This window comes from Carassius carassius, chromosome 7, assembly GCF_963082965.1.
Source record: "Carassius carassius chromosome 7, fCarCar2.1, whole genome shotgun sequence".
Taxonomy (NCBI): domain Eukaryota; kingdom Metazoa; phylum Chordata; class Actinopteri; order Cypriniformes; family Cyprinidae; genus Carassius; species Carassius carassius.
Window position 1 is genome coordinate 30,571,348 of NC_081761.1, and position 17,527 is coordinate 30,588,874.

At 36.4% G+C, this 17,527-nt stretch overlaps 1 protein-coding gene across 3 annotated transcripts in view; it reads left to right on the forward strand.

Moving 5' to 3' along the window:
• The window catches only part of LOC132143904 (serine/threonine-protein kinase N1-like), a 35,482-nt gene that overhangs the window by 6,334 nt on the left and 11,621 nt on the right, over nt 1-17,527 (forward strand). The window contains exons 1-2 of one of the 3 annotated variants that reach the window (XM_059554525.1): nt 10,294-10,575; nt 17,062-17,362. In XM_059554525.1, coding sequence (XP_059410508.1) covers nt 10,483-10,575; nt 17,062-17,362 — 394 coding nt within the window. In that variant the 5' untranslated portion in view covers nt 10,294-10,482. Of the gene's footprint in view, nt 1-10,293; nt 10,576-15,416; nt 15,551-17,061; nt 17,363-17,527 lie in introns of those variants that run through there. The other 2 variants (XM_059554528.1, XM_059554527.1) reach the window with 2 other exon arrangements.

The following is a 17,527-nucleotide window of genomic DNA, read 5'->3' on the forward strand; positions in this document are numbered from 1 at the left end:
GGTCCTCTATGTGTGTGTTGTTTGAATTTTTTATCAGTGTGTTAATTTCCGATTTTTATAAAGCAATTAAAAACCATGTTTCTTGGTTCAATGGAGGAATTTCAATTTGACTCGCCCTGTGAAATCATTTATTTGGAAGCCATCCTGTTAATACATCCCAAAGCGATGAATATTTAATGCTGTGAAAGCTAGCATACTCTGCAGAAAGACACATCCTCCCCTCCCATCCACATGGCCTGTTGCTCTTTGTCTGCGAGAGCATGCAACAGTTAGGGTGTTGTAAACTGATCCGCAGGGTGTAGTAGCTGTTGTAATCTCTCTCTCTGCTTCTATCTCTCTCTCTTCCCCCGTTCATCTTTGTGAAACACCAGCTGCTCTGCTTCTCCCCCTCCTTCACTCCAAAATTCCCCTCTCTTGTCTGTCTCTCTCTTTATCATACTGGTCAGCTCTCTGTCACTCCCCCGGCTCTCTTAGATTTCCAGGCTCAATTTAGGATTCAGGCACTCTCTTTGGAGATCAGATTGCTCTGAGAGAATAAACTGAATTTGAGCCTGAATTTCGGGGGTTTTCCCTCTCTTGTGTCCCTAACAAAAGATCATCATTGTAGTTTACTGAATCATTCTGTTAATTTAGGGATGATTGTGTCAGTTTTTGTGAAGTATAGAGCAAATTAAGTAGTTGTAGATGGATTAGTTTTATGGTTAGGATTTTTCAATTCATTCGTTTGGGTCAGTACTTCAGATTTGTACTTACCCTTTAAATATTTTCACTAACCTCATCATGATTTTATTTGATCTTATTTTATATGGGAAAAATAAATGTACAGTTTATTTACAGTTATATGTATGAGTAAAACATTTTTTGTTATATTCAGCAAACAAATGATGACATTTCCTCCCAATTTTAAATAAAAATGTTGTTATTGCGAGCATGAAATGACAAATGGTCAAAATAACAAAAAAGATAATTTTTAGATTTTAGATTTTTACTTTAGGAAGAATTAAGAAATCAATATTTGGTGGAATAGCCCTGATTTATAATCAAAACTAATGAAAAAATTTGTTATTTTGACCAACTGTATGTTAACAGCGGGTGAAATAATTATTGAACAGATCACCATTTTTCTGAGTAAATATATTTCTAAAGGTGCTGTTGACATGAAATGTTAACCAGATGTTGGTAACAACCAGAGTACCCCATACATACAAAGAAAACAAAACATATAAGTTCAGAAATTGTGTAATAAAATGGAATGACACAAGGAAAAAGTATTTTGCAGTACCAACTACTGAAATGTATTTAATACTTTACAACAAAAGCATTTGTTGGTAATGACAGCTTCAAGACTCCTCCTGTAAGGAGAAACTAGTTGCATGCAATGCTCAGGAGTGATTTTGGTCCATTCTTCCACACAAACAGTCTTTAAATCTTTACAGTTCTGTGGGCCTCTTCTATGAATTCTGATCTGTTGTTATTTCCATAGATTTTCTATTGGATTCAAGTCAGGTGACTGACTGGGCCATTCTAGCAGCTTTATTTTCTTTTTCTGAAACCAATTGAGAGTTTCCTTGGCCTTGTTTCATCTTCATCATCCTGGTACTGTAGGTGTTGGGACTGAAGCAGCTGATATTAATTTCCACTGACTAGGGGCAGGATTGCTTTCTGGTTCATGGTTTCATGGTTGCTTGCGTGACTGACTAGTACGAGTCATTTCCACAAAATCAACAAAACCTTGTCTATCTTAGACAGCAAGAGACCAGTGCTTTGGAGAGATATTTAAATGAGAATGAATATTCAGTAGATGACCGAAATACAAGTGACATGTATAGCACATGATCAATTAATGTATACTGCATTGGCACAATAGTGAAAGTGACATGACATTCAGCCAAGTATGTTGACCCATACTCAGAATTCATGCTCTGCATTTAACCCATCCAAAGTGAACACACACACATCGTGAACACACACCCGGAGCAGTGGACAGCCATTTATGCTGCTGCGCCCAGGGAACAGTTGGGGGGTTCGGTGCCTTGCTCAAGGGCACCTAAAACGAGACTCGAACCCACAACCCTTGGGTTAGTAGTCAAACTCTCTAACAACTAGGCTACGACTTCCCCAATAGGTCAACTAACCGTTCCATCAGCTGGCCTAAAACTCACCCCGGGTCAATGGGACATCCATTGCTGACCCCAGACTATTTAGCAGATGGCTGATCTAATGCCTACAAATAAAAGAATTGAATGAGCACATTAGACTTACACAATGAACACTAATCACCAACATTTACACAAACATCTGAAAACACCAAAATGGTCATTATACATTGACAAAGCTTTTAATAGCTTTTGGAACTTTTACACAAACAATTTTTGCAAATATTTGTTTTGAAGTTATTAGGTGAAGAGGAATTCGTTCCAACTCTAGTCACACCTCAGTTGGTAAGCATATTACACTAATTCACAGTGGAAAAATTCAAGAGAGTGTTTTATTTAACAACAAGGTTACATGTAGGTGCTTGACATTCCCAGGAGACCTTTTGTAACTCAGTACAGTACAGTACAGTAGTTTGTTTATGTATTTGTCATTTTCTGTTTCTGTTCCTTATTAAATTAAATGAAAATTAAATGTATGCATTTGGAAGACGCTTTTATCCAAAGCGACTTACAGTGCATTCAGGCTATCAATTTTTACCTATATTATTTTTTTTCCTTATAAAAGTAATTTACCTGTCAAGAACACAGATTTTGTTTTTGCATGCAAGTTGAGAAGCGACATTTTAGAAAAAGCTTGTTAGTAATGTTATGTGACGGAAAAGCTTCGCTTCTTTTTTGTCTGTCACTTCAGAAAGGAGGATGTGCACATGCCTTCCTGTGTTAGTGTACATGACCACTGTGTGTGTGTGTGTGTGTGTGTGTGTGAATTTGAGAAAGAGAAAAAACTTCTCCAGGTCAGTGTGTCTCAGCCCAGTCGCTTGACACTGGGTGGGTTTAGAGTTTTACAGGCTACTTACTTCTACATAACACTGTGTCTGTGTGAGATACACTAGCGACTCTTTCAACAATTCCATCATTCATCCCATCTAAGATAACCTTTAAGCAAAGAGATAAACCACAGTCATAAATAATCCACTCCAGGAAGAAATTGGCTGATTTCCTCATTCACACATATATGCTGAGTACAGATAATAAAAGAGATGCATTGTAGTACAGTAACGAAGTCATATAGGCCTTTGTTCTGCTGATCATATTCATTATTCACCAATAGGATCAGTTGGTTTTGCACAAGGAAGACTTATGCTTTATGCAAATACATTATTAACATCATTTAATACCTCTTCCTGGCTATTTTTAGATATGTATCAGACATGCATACTGTCAGATAGATTTGATCAGCTCTGCATGTGAAATGCACCTTGTTGCAAATGTGAGATATTGGTAGTGGTCACAGGTGTTTGCACACTAGTTTCCAGGACAACTGCTGCCATAGCAACCATGATTAGTGATGTCACAGGATACTGTCTCACAGGAGGGTGAAAGAACAGGAGCAAAGCTTTATAATGAGCTCAGGTCAATAATTAGGGCAAATCTAGTTGTAATAATTCATCAACAGTGTCTAAGATCTTAGAGTTTAAAACTTTGGAGTAAAAAAAGACAGAAATTAACTTTTAAAGTAGTTCATATGAATCAGTCATTCAAGCATTCATCTTTTGTTTAAGCGGTTGTACATCTAAAATTGGGGAAATAGAAATGCCTTCAAAAACAGGAAACAGCTAAAATGTTCCTTGTCATAAGGAAAGTTTCTTTTTAAATAATCCAAAATATGGTTGTGCATACAGCTGCTACATTTTCAGCATTGACACCAGCAAAACATTGAATAATAACTTATTATTATTAATATTATTATAATTATTAAATGGATAAAATATTTAAATATTTATAGAATATTTACCTTTTTTAAATAATAATAAATTAATAATATAATAATATACATTTACCTAAACATAAAATAAAATAAAATACACAATTTTTTAACTCTTTGTATGATTCTTTTTTTAAATTCTGGAATATGTTGTTTTAAAAAGAGTTATGTTGGAACATAAGTCTTGATGAATAGGACCATGTTTAATCTGCCACCCTCTCAAACATCTGATGATTGCAGTGTGAAATTTGTGGACTGAGCCAAACCTTGTATCTCCCTGTGATAAAAAGATTTGCTCAGTTCCATCATCATCATCAAGTCAGCTCACAACTTGGCTCGTGATAGGAGGCCAGCCAAGAGAAGCAGTGTGAAGAACTCTGCTCAGAACAGATGATAAGAAACACCTGGTGCAAGTTTTCACTATTTCTGTAAACTCTTCCTCTTGTCGTTCTAAACCTATATTACCTTTTTTGTCCATGTAATTAATGTCACTTTCATCAAATTGTCTTCAGTTTGTCAAAATGCATGTAGGTTTGAAACAACATGAGGGTGAATATTTTTGGGTGAACTATCTCTTAAAACACACTAGCCACATTTCCATTACCCTTCAAATTGCGCAAATTGAAATTGTGAATTGAAAATACACCCAATGGAAACATGTAATATTGGCAAATACTCCCATTATTGCAAAAACTAAGTTTTTGAACTTGCATGAATTGATTTTTCAGACGATTTGGAAGAAAAGGAACATTTTGCAAAGCTGCAATGGAAAATACTTTTTTTTTCATATTTACAGGTTACCTGGTGTACGTAAAAATCATATGATCATTCTTTAATGTACTATAACCTCAAAAAAATATCAGCTACTGGACATTTCAAACGTGTCCCAGAAGTGGCTATCCATGCTGCTTTGCTAAAGATACACATTTCATATCATAAATTTTTTATAGTATCATTTACGGGGGGCGTTGGCACAGTGGTTAACCAGAAAAATTAAAAATGGCACGTCATGCCGAAAAGGTTGCCGACCCCTGACATATACTAAACTATACCTATACTATTTTTCCAACAGCTATTGGAAATTTCTATGTATTTTTCTTTTTCTTTTAATATATGCTAGTGCAAAAAAAAAAACTGCTCTTGAATTGCATGCAGCAGAACAGGGCCACCTCTCACCCACTGACCCTGGACTGATCTTGCTTCAGATCATTCCCTTGCAATTTGAGGAGACCCAATGTAGTCAGGATGCCCTTGATCTCACACCCACTTTCTGGACACCTCAGTCTCTCTCACTTCCTTCATATTATTTTGTAAAATAAAAGCCTCTCAAATGGCAGTCAACTTGTGCATCGACTGCAAGATAATCAGTTTAGGAAACCACTATCTAGATATTTGAAATGATAGTTTAGATACAGTTGTAAGAGTATTAAAGAGTGTAATCCACTACGGCACAATGATATCTCAGTCTAAGAGTTTGAGTGAGTACAATAGAGATTTTAAGTGGGCTTTTTCCTGACGATGCCACAATGAAACTATTCATCTGAACTCAGTGTGCACTCACACACACACTATTCATTTCAGCCCATAATGAACACACTGAAAACCCATGGCGAAATGCACAATGACCTCCTAAGGAACTCTTTTCCTCCGCATTTGCACACACACATATGCAAAATGTCTGTCAGATAATATTGTTTACAAATGGAAAACGCCTTTAGTTTGTGATATAATCAATCAGATATTTCACACTATGCTGTCAGATATGAACTTGCTCCAAAATCTCCATAGGTCTGGATATATCTAAATATAGTCCTGTGTTTGTGGGCCTCAGTCTCTATTCATCAATCTGACACTAAACACTAATGCTCACCACACGAGAATGTCAGGAATGCTCCAGATGTGTCAGTGTGTGTTTATGTGTATATGTAGTAAAGAGCCCAACCAGAAGCTTTGCATGGGAAATTTCTCTTGTTTACTATTTTTTAATCTTCCTTTTCCTTCCAATTTTTTTATCTTTTTGGGATGAGCCGCTGTGGTCAATTAGTTCTCCTAGATTTTTTTTCTCTCTCTTTCTTTTTTTTTCTTGCTCTTTGTTGCATCTTGTGTAAACATCTCTTATAAAAGCATGTCAGGGTCACTGAACTCAAAACCTGCCTAATTATACAGGACTTCCTTAAAGTCATAATGAAACGGATGTAGTGACATTTATTTTCCGTATTGTGACATACTTCTGAGTAATATGGTAAAAAGGGCGGGACTTGGTTCTGTCCATCAGTTGTTGATTGGATGGAGGCATCTTAATATATCAGCTTGCAGTATGTTGTAAGAAAGGGGTGATTTTAAGCAGACAAATGATGTTAATGCAGAGTTCTAGAATGTTTTTTGATGGAAGAATGGCTAATTTGATTCAAAATCAAAAGGTCAAAAAGAAATTAAAATAAATCTTGTTAAATCAATAACATGTATTTAGAGAATTGGATGAATTTTCATTTAATGCCCACTTTAAAGTAGACATTTCTTGGTTGTCCTCGACTCCTTTCTATTTGGACAACTATTTCACAGTCAGTTCAAGCAAATGTTCAAGCTACAGATGAAATGAGGGTAAATGTATCCAGAGCTCATGACTGGGCAGAGAGAGAGAGAGAGCGAAACAGAAGGAAGGACAGTCATTTGGCTGCAGGGCTTTGACTGAGCATAGAATTGCTGGCATTCTCACAAGCCACAGCAGCTGAATAGAGCTCCCTCTGTGTGTGTGTGTGTGTGTGTGTGTGTGTGTGTGTGTGTGTGTTTGGGTAAGCATGACCTGACAATGAGCACTGCTCGGTTTTGGGTTGAACAGCACAAGGGCTCATATTAGGGTTGTCTTGGCGACTTTCTTCAAGTGCTGTTCAGAGGTGCACGGTTTTATGCCTGTCCTCCCATTATCATAAATGTTTATTCATGACACTTATGTGCTTTCTTATGACAAAAAGTGGTGAAAAAACATCAGCTGACATTCAAAAAGTAGGTTCAGTGTATACTGGCAGTGACAGCTTTGTTGATTATAAAGCATTATGCATCTCTCATTAAGACCATGGGTTCAGTTCCCAGAGAACACACAAACTGATGCTTTGGGTGAAAGCATATGCCAAATTCATATGTAAATGGTGTATGGAGTGTAAGTATTTGCATAACAGAGTTCGCAAACAGGATAGGCATGTTTCTTTTAATGATTTAGTGTGTGTTTAGTTTTGAGAGCTTGCTTAAGGATTTCAAACAAGTCAGAAATGATGTGTACACACCCTAAACAACCTTCCCGTCTCACACATACTGAGTTCAGGCTGTTGGCTACATCTTGCTGTTAAATCTTAATTAAACCCAGGGCTTTTAGACACGCTCTGAAAGTGACGGAATGGCGTCTGGGACCAGATCTAAAGTGAAACTGAGCGGAATCTGGTTGTTAACAGTTAACTCACATTTCACTGCTGCTTATATATTTTATATATAATTTTGTATGTGACAAATAAAAATCTTAAATCTTGAATCTTGAACTATATTTCCTGACATGTTATACCAACTTTATACCTTTATATCTCTTATTATTCATCTGCCCTTAAAATATTTATTTTGACTCTGTCTTTTACAATGTCTGTTATTATTACAGCAACAGTCTTCCAAAGTAATGTCAGCAAAGGTCTCTCCTGCAAACTGATATCAAACAGACATTTTGAATCTTATTTCATTTAACAATTCTGTTCAAACATCAAACGCCCCCTGGTGTTCACCTGGGATTTCTTTTCTTAACAAATCTCTATTCTTCCGATACACCAGAGCAAATAATTTTACTAAAATGCTTAGTGAGTATCAGGAGATGGCTATCAGTGAGTCTTCTTGCTGGGGCAGTCCCATCATACACTGAAGTTGGGTGTTGTGGGTAATAATAAACCCCTAAAATATGCATACTCTATTATATAATTTACATTTTATGCATGTACAGTGCATTGAAGGTGTATATTCGCCCTGGGAATGGAACTTTGACCATTATGTTGCTGGCACAGTTTGACCCTGTTGCAACAAACCAATGAATATGAACATCAATCGTGTGTTATGATTTAGGACACACAAGGGCTTTTCACACTTGAAATGGGTAACCCTGGGTCAGTCTAAACCCTGGATAAATGGAATCCTGCATTCTTTTGTTTCACGTTTCACGCTGCTTAGAATTTACCTTGTTTATATAATGTTCAGTGTTTCCGTGAATGTCCAGAGCACATGAATATGAGGCGTGTGATGTGTAGTGTTGGGGAGTAACTAATTACATGTAATGGCATTACGTTATTGACAAAATAAATGTAACTGTTATCCATTATTAGACACCAAGATACCAATGAGACCCCAATGTTTCATGAGTTTACGACACATGCTTATTCAATAACTGATGCATTTCCTATTTGGATTTGCTTAATTTTTTTAAGATCAAGTTTTTTTGTTTTTTTTGCCTGTCGTAGCTATGCAAAGATTTGATTTCAAAACAGTATCATAAAGTATTTCTTGTTGTAATTTTAAATCTGTACTTAATCTCAGAACCATCTCAAAGTAAAAGAGGTGTCTGATTTTGTGGTGGCTGTTCTTTAAAATTTAATTATAATGGTAAAGTGACAAAGGATTTTAAAAGTGATAGTAATCAGTGTTGAGGACTAGTTAACCCTGCCTGATTTAAATGTTAGGAAATGATTAACAGTTGACAGCATTCTTTTGAAATTTAGGAAATGATCTAAAAGTAATCAAATGTAACCAGTTACATTATTTTAATAAAGTAATTGAAATAATTACCCTACTTAGTTATAACATTTTAAACAGGGTACTTGTAATCTATAACCTATTACTTTATCAAAGTAATTTTCTCAACACTGGCGATTGAGTGTCAGTTGGCAAGTATCTAGCCACAACATTCTAACACACATCATTTCATACAGCATGAGGCTACATTTACACTAGTGCTTTTTTGTTTTAAAAGGCATTACCTTTGCTACAGTTACGCCTGTCATTTACACAGAGACTTTCGAAAAGGCTGCAGACCCCGTTTTAGTTTGAAAACTCGGGGGTTGCGTTTCAGTGTAAACGGACCTAACCGAAGACTTTGGAAAACGATGGCGTGGCTGCCCACATTCGCTCCGTGTATCCTTGATGATTTTTTAAACATTATGCTCATTGTTGTACCTGCATGAATGGCCATGTGACATGTTTTGGTTGTGTAGTGTGGATGGAGAATGCTTCTGAAATACAGTGAAAATATATGGGACACAAAAATGGAAACACTTCAGAAGTGTTGAAGTCGTCATCGGATTGGTTGAATTCTACAGGATTTCCGGGAGATGTGTGTGTTGCGTTATTTAACGTTCCACCCGGAAACAAAGATACCATGGTGCCGTAACCCCTCACGAAAGAAGAAAGCCATCACCAACTGTGATGACGAGCGCTTATCAGGATCAACTAAACACTGGAGTTTCAAGAGTATGTGAAATATTCAAAGTTCATAGAATCTTTAAAATATGTCAGAGTGTTTTACACACAGGTCTGTTATTGTGGTGACCTCGAAACGTGACGATAAACAAAACGAACTGTGATTGGTTGTTTGACATGTCTGTCAAACAGCCTCATGGGCGGGCCTTGGCCAGTGAAAGCTGCCATGGATTCCAGACTGACAGCTGAAAGTGTGGCTATTCAAGACTAATGCAGGGTTAACAGCACAAAAGCAGTGCTAACCATGCGCCGGTGCAAGGATTTCATATCCCCAAGGAAATAGTGCTGCTAAACCCACTGTTAAAAATTCCTATATACCCAGGATTTACAAGGATGATAACCCGGGGTTAAGCACTTTGTGAAAAGCCCTAAACATTATTTGACTTTTACTGGCCTGCATGTGCTGTAAGAGTGACCCTGCATTTATTATCTTCATACTTGTACCTTTTCATAACCCTTACATGCTTGTTCTCTTTCTATTTTCCTCTTTTCATGATTCATTTAGATTCTGGGTATACTGGGTAAAGTGTCATATGATTATTAAAGTAACAGTTCACATGAAAAAATGCAGCAACTGACATAAAATGTCAACTTTTTTTATTTATTTCTTCCTGTGTCTTCACTAAATTACTGTCAGACAGTGACATACTTTTGTGTTCTGTTTAGATGATGATGGTGATCTTTGTACCGTGTTTCAGTGCAACTGCTTGCATCTGTTTCTCTGTAGACTGCACAAAATGCAGCACGCATGACTGGAACGAGTTTAGAACGACTTGCTTGTTGAAGTTTAGTTGAGGGGTGGAGCTTAGTCACACTTTCTCTCAGTGTCTTAATTTGTCGCTTTGCTTTTTACTCCTCCTTCCTGCAGCTCACCCCCACACACTGCTTCCGTTTTTCGCCTTTCTTTAGTAGAGGGGGAAGCCGTCTCTGTTGTGAAGTGGTTTTGATAAAGAGGGTCTCGGCGGGGGTGGGTGGACCGATCCTCGCTCCAGTGGGAGATTTTATTAGCGGTCTTTATCACAGCCGGGTGGGCCGACGCAGGGAGACAGAGGGTGTGACATGGCTAACGAGGAGGGAAGACATACATCCCTCACAGAGCATCACAGCGACGACAACAACATCACCCATCCAGAGACTTCAGCTACACAAGGGGTAGGCCTGTTAAAGACACCCCAAATCCTGATTATGTAAAGAATTCTCTAGAATAAAGTTTTAGAATCGAAACTGGAATGCAGTTCATATTCAGTGTAATATAGCTTCAGTAGTGTAAAATGTGTTGAAGTGTATAAACAAATTAGTATGTTTAAGGAAATGTACTGTGATCATAATCTATTATAAATGTATTATATTGTTACATATATATCTATTATTTGTATAAAAAAAACATTATTTAATATAAATATATAACAATTGTTACGTCACTTGAAATCATTTTAAATAAAAAATGTAAAAGTATCAATGCAGCGATTTGAGACTTTAAATATAGTTTGAAATAATTTATATAATATTAAATTGCTAAATATTAATACAGTCTATAATTACAGACTATATAAATATAGGGTATAGCATTGCAAAATCTTAATGAACTTAATGAAGTTTTATAAATTAAAAAAGTTATGTTTACAAAGTATTTACATTTATTTTTTAATATGCTTATTGGAAATGCAGTGCTACAATACTTTACTTATCCATTTGTACTTCCTTAAAAAACAGCTGTTTTTATCACCATCTTTGGCTTTTCAGTTTTTCTTGTACTGTACCTGCTATTTCTCCCTTTATTTTTTTCCAAGAGTTAAACTATTCTTGTGTGGACCGACTTTTGTTTTCTTTGAGGGCCGCGTCCTCCATCCCTCCCCCAACATTTGATATCTTTGCGAGTTGCATCACGTCATTTCCTCTCATCCCCCTCTTCCTCTTCTGACTCACCCTTGTGCTTTTTTGTCATTGTTTATGCTCTTTCTCTGTCTGACACTCTTCATATCCTGTCTTGCTCTCTTGTAGGTCATTTCTAGTCCTTTGTGTGAGCTGATGCATGTGAGCTGTCCCATCAAACTGGCCTTAGATGTTGTCTCAGTAGAGATCTGATGACTTGCATTCGAGTGGAATGGTCGAAAGGATGCTGTGGTTGTACGCTTAACCCATTATTGCTGAAACCATAACACTGTAACCACAGCTATTAGCTCTGATGTTGTGTCACAGAAAGAGTCCCACAGAAGAGTGTTTAAGGTTGTTATGGCAGTGATCATGTATTACGGTCAGCTTCTGGGTGCCAGGACTTTTATGTTGAATATGTGAATTGGTTTTAGTCCAAGTCTGATTGAAGTTTTGTTATGTTATATTTGTTAATGGTGCTAATGGTCATTTGAATAAACTATGTCCATCTTCAGACACACACCCAGAATACATTTGCACCAGATTCTGGCTTTAAAAAACAAACTGATAATACATTTCCTGATAAATGGGAGATATATAAATTCTGTACTGCTTCTTTTTCTGAAGAATAATAATAATAAAAAAAAAACCTATAAGTGTATTTAAGCATCTTAGCATATTTATTTTGAGATTTGCTAAAGATTACATTCAACAGTATTATTAAATGTGTGATTTTTAAATATAACAATAATGATAATAAACTTTAAACTTTATATACTTTACAAAAACAAATATTAATTTCCAGTGAGTGTTAGAGAATGAAGAAAAAAAACAAAAAACTGAGCATGCACAATTGCATATACAGTTGGCCAACAGATCATTTAAAAATATTGTCCAGATTTATTGTATATCTCTTTTATGCTGAACCTTGCCTTTGGGGCTGAAATTATCACATTCGATGTTTTAGATTGAGTCTGGTTTCAGACAAGCCCCTATTTTGAATGCAGATGAAGAGAATGCAGAATAAATTAATAATAAGGATGGATTAAATAGATCAAAAGTGATAGCAAAACATTTATTCATAGATTTACAAAAGATTTCTGTTGTAAAAAAAAATGCAGTTCTTTTGAATTGTTGAACTGTTCATTAAAGGATACTGATGGTTTTCACGGTTTTCGCAAAAATATTAAGCATAAATAAATTTAGTATATATATATATTTATTTTTTTATATATTACATTATTTCTGTTTTACAGTATTTTTACTTGGTGAGCATGAGAGATAAATAATCTTACCAGCTCCAAACCTTTCATTGGCAGTTTGGGTATAAAGTCAGATTAATTAAAAAAAATTATTTGAATTTACAAAAAAAAAAAAAAAAATTAAGGTAAATGTTTGCATTCAATTTATTTTAGCTACATTTAAATACACAAATTTAGTTGACTAACTTTCAACTACATTTGTTTATGTAGTATCATTTTGTTCAGTGTACATTACCGTTTTGTTACATTTGTAAACTAAAGCTAAGCCAAGTTGGTCCTATAGTAAAGGGCTATTTTGATGCCAGTGATTCAGAAATCTTTCTCACACACTCCTCCCTTCTGTTACTGTAAATGACTCACGTGTTTTTGTGCAAGGTAAACTTTACTGCAACAGTCTAGTCATTGTGAGCTAGTTTATCTGAAGCTGAATCTCTGCTAGTGTTGAAACAGTGTTTTTGCAATTATCTGCATCAGCCTCAGGCTCTCCGTGTTCATTTGCTTTTATCAGATGGCAGTTTGATCACAGGGTCTGTTATACTTCAGGGCGTTTGCTGTGAAAAAAAAATGTTTAGAGGATGAAAAGTGTATTGGATTTGCAATTTGCATCTGTTGGCTTAATTTGGGCATATGTGACCTGTTTGTGAGTTTCAGTTTCACAATAGCTGAATGCATCAAAGACTTCAGAGCAGCTGCTTTAAGCTCTATAGTTTCAAACTGGCAATTTGGGTAAATTTCCAGTCATACTTAACAAGGTTGATGTCATACAGCACGTGTGATATATTGAGATCACACAAGGAGATTGAACCTGAGAGAAACTGAGAGTTAGAAATCTGATGCACACGTCTCAGATAAACGATGTATTATGATATAGCTACTACACTTTAGACCCTTTTGGAGTGTTGTTGTTTTTTTTGGACATATGTGGCGGCCCATATTGCAAAAATATCATATTATGATTTTTTTTTTCAGACATGATCATGATCCACAAGCTTATCAAGATTCATTTTCATGTTGGTTTTTACTGTTACTTTTACTATGTTGCAAGTTACTGAACAGAACAAAGATACAAATGAAATAAACAGTGCTTTATGTTGCAGGTAAATCAATTTAACAGTAGCATGTTCAGGTAAGAGATACTGCAGAAACTGGAATAATCAAATGTAAAATGCAACAATATCAATGAATAGATTTGTTAAATTAAAGCTACAAAAGTTATTCAGCTATGAGCAGTGAGTGATTTTCTCTTTTTCTTTTGTTATTTAAATAACATTAAATAATACAGACAGCAGGAGGTTTATTAAGCTGACACATCGATCTAATATACTGACACACATCCCATTTTCTGTTGACATTCACTTAAGACAAAACCGACACTGTTTATGTAAATACACACCAAGCAGGCAAGAACATTTTGATATTTCTTGTCTGCATCTGATTATTTGTGCCTAAAATATACTTCACGTGTTCCTCTTCATCTTGGAGCACGCACACAGAAAGCCACCTGTCAGTTATTACCAGATTTGATTCACTTTCATGGCTTTATTGCACTTTTAATAACTCCTTTTAATGTCAAATATATCCCACTCTTCACTTTCCCTTTCATCCATGTTTTTTTTTTTTTTTGCTCTAACATGTTAATAACTTCCTGCCAACTGAAAGCTGTGTAGATAAGTCGTGGGAAGTCGTGGCCTAATGGTTAGAGAGTCGGACTCCCAATCGAAAGGTTGTGAGTTCGAGTCCCGGGCCGGCAGGAATTGTGGGTGGGGGGAGTGCATGTACAGTTCTCTCTCCACCTTCAATACCACGACTTCTCTCTCCACCTTCAATACCACGACTTAGGTGCCCTTGAGCAAGGCATCGAACCCCCAACTGCTCCCCGGGCGCCGCAGCATAAATGGCTGCCCACTGCTCTGGGTGTGTGTTCACAGTGTGTGTGTGTGTGTTCACTGCTGTGTGTGTGTGCACTTCGGATGGGTTAAATGCAGAGCACGAATTCTGAGTATGGGTTACCATACTTGGCTGAATGTCACTTCACTCACTTTTAGATATATTTACACACTAGCACATTTATAGTATATAAAAGGTCATAGTTTGTAAAGTAGATTGTGGACATCTTCAAGACACCCATATATCTAATAATAATAATAATATGTGATGTTAAATGATATAGACCTATACCACTCAGAAGTTCTCTGATAATATCAAGAAATGTTTTTTGAGCACTAAATCAGCACATTAGAATGATTTCTTAAGGATCATGTGACACTGAAAACTGATGCTGAAAATTCGGTTCAGGAATACATTTCACTAATATATATTTAAAAAGAGCAGTTACTTTAAATTATAATATTTCACAGTATCACTTTATTTGTGATCAAATAAATGCAGTCTTGGTGAGAATGAGAGACTTCTTTAAAAACATTGAAAACTTTCCAGTCGTATACATTTGGTTATTCTGCCCACACCCACTACTTAGTTTATCTTGGTATATCGCTATCTCTCTCTCTCACACATGTACTAATGCTTTTCTCCATGTTCCTCTGAACTGTTTATGAAGGTCCTTCCTGCCTTATTTTCTTAGAGGTCTTCTGTTAGACTGAATGATGGCACATTAGTACTTCAACAGTTTTTATATAAACTGCTAAATTAACACCACTTGCACATCGTAAGATAAATGCTATTAAAACGCAGGTATTATTACTTGACAGTGAAAAGATGCTTGTACATGGAAACAATAGCATTAGTCCCTATATTGGTGTCATCTAGTAAAGCCAAGCTTCGCAGAAAACAGGAAGAGAGGTTTAACCGGATATCCTGCACAGGGAGGGCGACCCTCGACCACAGATTTCCCTTCCCTCATCTCTCTCGCTCTCTTTTCCTCCATCTCCCTCTGTCTCTCTGTTTCTATGCTACTGGATATCGGTCTCATTGCCGGAGAGAGGAGAATGTGTTGGTCTGGTGAATGGGATCACTGGGAATATCTGGAAATACAGGTGACATTTTAGGATTGATAGGACTGTTGGTTTTCATAATAATTTCAGCAGATGAAAAGGGGCTTTTTTGCCAAGTTTCCCTTAGGTTGAGTTGCTATAGCAAATCAATAGGAGATTATTTTCACTGTAGTGTTCAGTTTCACAAATTATGACTGGTAAATAGTAAAACAATATAAAAAATTGCGTAATTGTGGAAAAATGCGTTGGTTGATTGTTAAGTGGGTGTAACTACTGTGCAAACGTGTGTAACCTGTAAAACATTTGTTTGAGCTTTTATGAAGTGGTTTAGAGTGTAACTAAATCTCCAGTGTTCTTTTGAAGATTTGGCAAGCGGTTGCATATTTTTACATAAGATTTTAACTGTCAGTTTTTAGTAAAATATCCATTCTGGTCCTGCTGCATCTGATATATATTTGCTTTTTTTAAATATCTCTCATCCCAGCATTGATGTCTGGTGACTGTCAAAGTGAACTTCTTCAGACTGTTTGCTTTCATGTGTAATCAATGGCAGTTGCTTTTAAAGAGCCCTTTAGTCTAAGAGTTTATATTATCTCTCTAAATTTGGCAAATTGAAGCTCTCTCAAAAGCTACTGGAGTATAATAACATATAGTTTCTAAACTGAATGATCTCAGATGTTGCAGGTTTTCATTTGTTAAACCAATAAAAGCTGATATCTTGCAAACATTTTTGGGCAATTTGTTTCTGGCAGGCAGGGTTATCTTTGGAGCAGTGAATAATATCCCAATGTGGAAGTCATGACTAGCAGGATGGAAAACAATAGGGAAAATGACCCCAAATGTCTGGAATCCACTGTTAATTTGTAGTTAGTTGGTTTCAGAGCTGTGTGAATCTAGTGTGAGTAACTTCCCAGTGAAGTTATAGGCACTTTTTAGATTTTTTGTGGGTACTTGTGTTTTGGGCCATGGATCTGATGAGTATTCTCCAGTTTCTGAGAGATATTTAGGGATATTCTCAAAATTTTTCATGTTATGTTACAAAGAATATGGCTGGTGTATATTGCAAAAGTTTCTTTAATTTCCAGGAGTCAAGTTTTATAGTCAAGGTTTATATCAATCCACTCTGAAATAAAGTTGTTTGAAGGGACATTGTTTAAAGAAGTAGGCTAATAAGTAAACAGTATATCCTAGAGCACAAATTTATTTCCAAGTTATGGAGTTGAAATTGCGGCACCTTTGTTTTGGTTGTTTATTTTTCAAATCTAATAGATTTCAGATGTACTCAACAGCATCTAAAAGCAAGAACACTGTACTTGCTGGTCACATGGTCTTTTCCTGTGGGCACATCTCATGCCAGATAAGCCACAATGTGGATGAGACTTTATGCCAGCATTCAATAGTCTGGCTATGTCAGACCTAAGATGATAATAAAGTGATTTCAATGGAGTGCATTTATTGAATAACTAAGATCTCAGGATATCTGAAGCTGAATTTGACTTTGCTGTTGCGGCTGGGAGTGCTTCATCGTTAAACTTCATCTTTCTGTTTTTCAGAGTGATCCTGGAGGGTTGTCAGTACTAGAGCAGCTAGGCTTGGACCACAGCTCCGATTTCTCTGACTCGAATGTTCAGCAGCGGTTGGATGAACAGCGAGAGCGAATCCGTAGGGAAATCCGGAAGGAGCTGAAGATTAAAGAGGGAGCAGAGAATCTCCGCAGAGCCACTACCGATAAACGAAATGCTCAGCAGGTGGAGAGTCAGTTGCGGAGCTCCAGTCGACGTCTGGACTCACTCCACGCTCAGTTACAAGAGCTGGACGCTCATATCGTTGTCAAAGGGACGGATGATTCACGTGGTGAGTGGACACTGACTGCTGTGTATGAGGGATGATCACAGCGATACCATGAAGGAAAAATAATCCATGTTTTGATTTTGAGTGGATGCACATGCATAGTTCGAATACTCATAAATATTTCAACCCAACAAAAACACATATGTTTAAAGACATAAATTATAGATG